This window comes from Nelumbo lutea, chromosome 6 (assembly GCF_056320005.1).
Source record: "Nelumbo lutea isolate HS-2025 chromosome 6, American lotus-T2T, whole genome shotgun sequence".
NCBI lineage: Eukaryota > Viridiplantae > Streptophyta > Magnoliopsida > Proteales > Nelumbonaceae > Nelumbo > Nelumbo lutea.
The window spans coordinates 22280123-22285118 of NC_142689.1; the positions used below are offsets into that span (position 1 = coordinate 22280123).

Genomic DNA, 4996 nt, shown 5'->3' on the forward strand with positions numbered 1-4996 from the left:
ATTTGGTTGCTCTCGCCCGAATAAATTTCATTTTCTATACGAAGAAAGCACCCTATCACATCCTATTAATATATATATATATATAAAAGATGCTAATAATAATAATAATAATAATAATAGTAATAATAATAATAATAATAATAATAAAAGACCCATAATTTTTTTCGGTGATTGACACTTGACTGAATTACGAGTTCACTTTCACGTAGAAGCATCAGCCCGTGGAAAACACGGCCACGTACATTACATTTGCGCAGGTTATCGAGTTTCAGATTGGCTTCTGTGATCTACCAACAGAACAAGTCTTTCTCTGCTTCGAGGAAGGATCGAAAGTCTTAATTTTTCGTATTGTTTTTTCTCCAGGTGGACTATCTCTTGACTGGGAAACCGCCGAAAAATAAGACCTGAGAGCTTCTTCAACTACACTGGTTCACACTCTTGAGGAGCTTAAAATAAACTGATAAAATAAAGAAAATTTGAGATACTACATACAAAGACCTACGTGTACAACCATCTGCATAACCATTAACCAATCAGGAGTAAACACGCTAGCGATTTGTAGAGTATGGATCGCTCTTGATTGGTGGTTTCGTAGTACACGTCGTTTTTTTTTCCTGAATTCCATGCCTTATTTTCTTGACTTCCATTGCTAGTCATTGTCTTCGCCGTAAGACATCTTCTCCCACTCTGTTTTGACTAATCCAAAAGGTCTGCCTTTCCTTGCCAATAAATCCATCTTATTACTTTTCATGCCTTCTTATTCTACCTGCAGAGTATATTCATCATAATCGTTGCCGATAGGTTGTCTTTGTACAGGAAGATGTTCTGGAGATGTTCTTGTCTCATCACCTCTGATGATGAAGAACCAAGAATCAGGTTATAATTAATCTTAGCTTCAATTCGAAACTTACCAACATTTGATTTATTCTTAATTCAGTTGCCCAAGAGCTTGTGCTTTTATGGGTTTTTGTGATACATCGATCGGCCTGGATTTTAGCAGGGAAGACAAGACCAAGGATTACCCATGGAAGATCTACTCTCTCAAGGAACTTCTTCACGCGACAAACTATTTCCATGATGACAATAAACTCGGCGAGGGCGGGTATGGAAGTGTTTATTTGGGACAAACCAGTACAGGCGTTGAGGCAATTAATCCTGCTCATCTCTCTTTTGCTATTTCTGTTGTTGACTCCATCGATCATAGGATTATACTATCCTTTAATTTCTCTGAGATTTTCTTGATTCATTCCATAAAAAACCCAGTATTTCAATCTCTGTAGATAGCAGTAAAACGACTAAAAGGCATGACCTCCAAGGCTGAAATGGAATTTGCTCTAGAAGTGGATATGCTTGGTCGGGTGAGACACAAGAATCTGTTGGGTCTAAGGGGATTCTATGCAGGTAAGAATGAAAGGCTCATAATTTATGATTACATGCCTAATCATAGCTTGGTCACCCATCTACGTGGCCAACTCGCAGCAGATAGTTCATTAGATTGGCCAAGAAGAATGGACATCGCCATTGGATCTGCAGAAGGATTGGTGTAAGTATCAACTTCATGCATATTTAATTAATTAATTTTGTGCTTGATTGATATTTCTTTCTCATCAACACAATATCAAACACTTAGTTTTCTTTCTGTATTGCTGTTATACAAGGTATTTACACCATGAGGCCAATCCTCATATCATACACAGAGACATTAAAGCGAGCAATGTCCTTCTGGATTCAAAGTTTCAAGCAAAAGTGGCTGATTTCGGTTTCGCCAAGCTGATACCAGAAGGAGTTACCCACTTGACAACAAGGGTGAAGGGGACTCTGGGATATCTGGCCCCTGAGTACGCAATGTCTGGGAAAGTATCTAAAAGCTGCGACGTTTACAGTTATGGTGTCCTGTTACTTGAGATTATCAGTGCAAAGAAGCCCATTGAAAAGCTCCCTGGAGGAGTCAGACGTCATATCCTTCAATGGGCTATTCCGTTAGTTGAAGAAGGAAATTTTCATTGTATTGCCGATCCAAGGCTGAAGGGAAAGTATGATGATAAGCAACTCAGGACAGCAGTGATGCTCGTTATGGTCTGCACAGACAGAAATCCGGAGAAGAGGCCGAGCATGATTGAGGTAGTGGAGTGTCTCAAGGGTGGAGGAGGAAGGAGATGATGATGCTGGTGAAAAATACGGAGGAAGAAGAGGATCACGAGGATGGTAGCTATATAGTGAATGATCTTCTGCAACCCCATCTGTAGTAAAAACATGGGAAGGATGGAGGAATAGATGACGGGGTAATTGAGTGGCAGATATGTTCTCAATGTTGAATGTTTCTTTTGAAAATTAATTCAACTGTTTCTTATGTGTTTTTGTAGCTTCCCTCCTTTATGTGACAAATCAGAAGGAGATGGATCCATATCTGTGTGTGTATGTGAGAGAGAGAGAGGAGGAGATGGGCTCTAAGGGGTGAAGATTTTGTTTGTTTTGTTTTTCTTTTTTTTTTTTTTTGGGATAAACTGAGCACCGAAAATGATTTGTTGTTTTCTATTCTTTATAGTTACCATGTCATTTTTGTCTGGAGTTCATATTGAACACACATATAGCTGTGTATTTTAGAGAATGATGATCGATAAATTGCATTACTTGAATATGGAAAATGCATGAATATTTATTGAAAAAGGATTCCTGTTTCACATGCCCCCTCAAACACACAATGGATCAAATCTTCATATTTTTTACCAAAAACTTTATAATGTGATGGTGTGTCAAATCTTGTCGTAATTATGATGTGCCAAACCAATGATGGTAGGGCCATGATGATGGCATAATATTGAGAACCTGTTGGCTGCTGCTGCTTCAAGAGAGAACCTCTATGGGTTGGTGAAGAAGACTGTCAATGGGCCAGCTAAAGTTTGAGAAGGGAATATGTTTCAAAAGAACGAGTCCAATTTCATTGATTATAATTGATTGCACAAAGGTGTTTATATACAAAACAGTAAATGAATAAAACTGGAAAATAATTACAAGAGTAGAAATATTCAATTAAGGAAATTGGTCTAACAAGGAAGTTTTCCTAAGTAGAGAGTTTCCTTTTTATTCTGATTGGTCTCTTAATAGTAATTGCTCCATCTTTGGTAGGAACTCTTTCTATAGCAGCTGGCCTCTCTTTGGTAGTAACTCTTCCTAGAGTAACAATGCTCTCTTTGGTAGGAAGACTAGAACCCTCTTTGGTAGGAGGACTAGGGCTAGTCAACTCCTTAATACACCCCCTCAAGTGAAAATGGGCTGGAAGCACATGAAGCTTGGACCGAAGCCACTCGAACCGGTGAGAAGAAAGCAGCTTAGAGAAAATATCAACAACTTGATCTTGAGTGGGAAGAAATCGGACCACCAAAGGCTTCTTGAGAATAAGGTCTCGTAGGAAATGGAAATCAACCTCTATATGCTTAGTACGAGCATGAAATATGGGATGAGTTGCAAGATATGTGGCTCCAAAATTATCACAATACTGGTGGCGACTAGGATTTAACACCTAGATCAGAGAGAAGAGACTAAAGCCACATGAGTTATGTAATGGCATTAGCTAAAGCTTGAAATTCAGCCTCTGTACTTGACCGAGCAATAGTAGGTTGCTTCTTAGCATTCCTTGAAATTAAGTGAGAACCAAGAAAAATGCCATAACCTCCAATAGAGTGCCTGTCATTCGGAAAACCTACCCAGTCAGCATCAGAGTAAGCGGCCAAAGTTTTCGATGTGTGAGACAAGAAAAACAACCCGGAATCGATAGTGCCTTTAAGATACCATAGGATTCGTTTAACAGCTACCCAATGTTCCTTAGTAGGGGCATGCAAGAATTGACATACTTTATTTACAGCAAAGGCCACATCCGGTTGTGTGAGAGTGACATATTAGAGTGTGCCTACAATACTCCGTTACTGAGTAGGATCAGGCAATAGTTCCCAATGAAACCGTGAGAGACGTGATGAGGTAGCCATGGAACTAGAAACTGGCTTGACCGCAGAAAGATTGGTCTTTCAATAGGAGATCCAAAATATACTTGTGCTAAGAAAGAAATAACCCTGTGATGTCTCGATGAATTTTAACACCAAGAAAATAATGCAACGATTCCAAGTCTTTTAGGGCAAATGTCTGAGATAAATCACTAATAAGACTAAAGACATGAGTAGAAGATGGGCCGATAATAATAATATCATCAACATAAGCCAGGATATAAATAGCAATTCGATTCCGAGTATAGATGAACAAAGAGTGATCACACTATGAACCACGGAAACCAAGATCATATAGTCGATTACTCAGACGAGAAAACCAAGCCTGAGGAGCTTATTTAAGTCCATAGAGGGCCTTGTGAAGTTTGCAAACATGATTTGAATAATTGCTATCCTCAAAACCTTTTGATTGGTGCATAAATATTGTTTCAATAATGAACCCATTAAGAAAAGCATTGTGGACACCCAATTGTCGAATGTCCCAACCACGAGGGGTGGCAAGAGAAAGCACAGTGTGCATAGTAGCAAGCTTGACCACAGGACTGAAAGTATTAATGAAATCAATCCTAGGAACCAGAGTGAAGCCTTGAGCAACAAGACGAGCTTTGTAACGATCAATCGAACCATCAGGGTGACGTTTGATTTTAAAAACCCTCTTGGAGCCAACTACATTCATAGAAGAATCATAAGGAATCAACTCCTAAGTACCATTATGAATTAAGGCATCAAATTCGACAACCATGGCAGAATGCCAATGAGGAGACATGGAAGCTTGAGCATAGGAAGAAGGCTCATCTTCATGAGAAACAATATCATGAAGTAAAGCCTGAGTTGACCGGGACATCATATATCTCGTTGCCATAGAATGAGTGCGCATAGGAAGTTGTACAACTGGAGTTGTATCTAATAGCTCCTGGAGTGGTCTTGTGCACTAAACTCGTAAGGGATCATCACTTAGAGAAGCTTCATGTTTTGGCTCAGGTGAAGAAGTAGCAGAC

At 39.3% G+C, this 4996-nt stretch overlaps 1 protein-coding gene across 4 annotated transcripts; it reads left to right on the top strand.

Moving 5' to 3' along the window:
* Positions 1–715: 715 nt before the first annotated feature.
* On the top strand, positions 716–2608 carry LOC148847895 (PTI1-like tyrosine-protein kinase At3g15890). Of its 4 annotated transcripts, none has more exons than XM_088951991.1 (5): positions 716–876; positions 998–1145; positions 1281–1401; positions 1480–1543; positions 1659–2608. In XM_088951991.1, exons 1-5 carry the CDS (start codon positions 821–823, stop codon positions 2158–2160), a joined length of 891 nt encoding a protein of 296 aa, XP_088808117.1. In that variant the 5' UTR covers positions 716–820; the 3' UTR covers positions 2161–2608. The 4 variants fall into 4 exon arrangements, with proteins under 4 accessions (XP_088808117.1, XP_088808118.1, XP_088808115.1 ...); XM_088951992.1 differs by having other exon boundaries at positions 718–876; positions 1483–1543; XM_088951989.1 differs by having other exon boundaries at positions 720–876; positions 1281–1543.
* The last annotated feature ends 2388 nt before the right edge of the window (positions 2609–4996 follow it).

Coding starts and splice junctions, on each gene's coding strand:
- LOC148847895 (XM_088951989.1), top strand. CDS start 821: ATGTTCTGGAGATGTTCTTGTCTCATCACCTCTGATGATGAAGAACCA. Junction 1,146..1,280: donor AAACCAGTACAGGCGTTGAG/GCAATTAATCCT, acceptor CAATCTCTGTAG/ATAGCAGTAAAACGACTAAA. Junction 1,544..1,658: donor GGATCTGCAGAAGGATTGGT/GTAAGTATCAAC, acceptor CTGTTATACAAG/GTATTTACACCATGAGGCCA.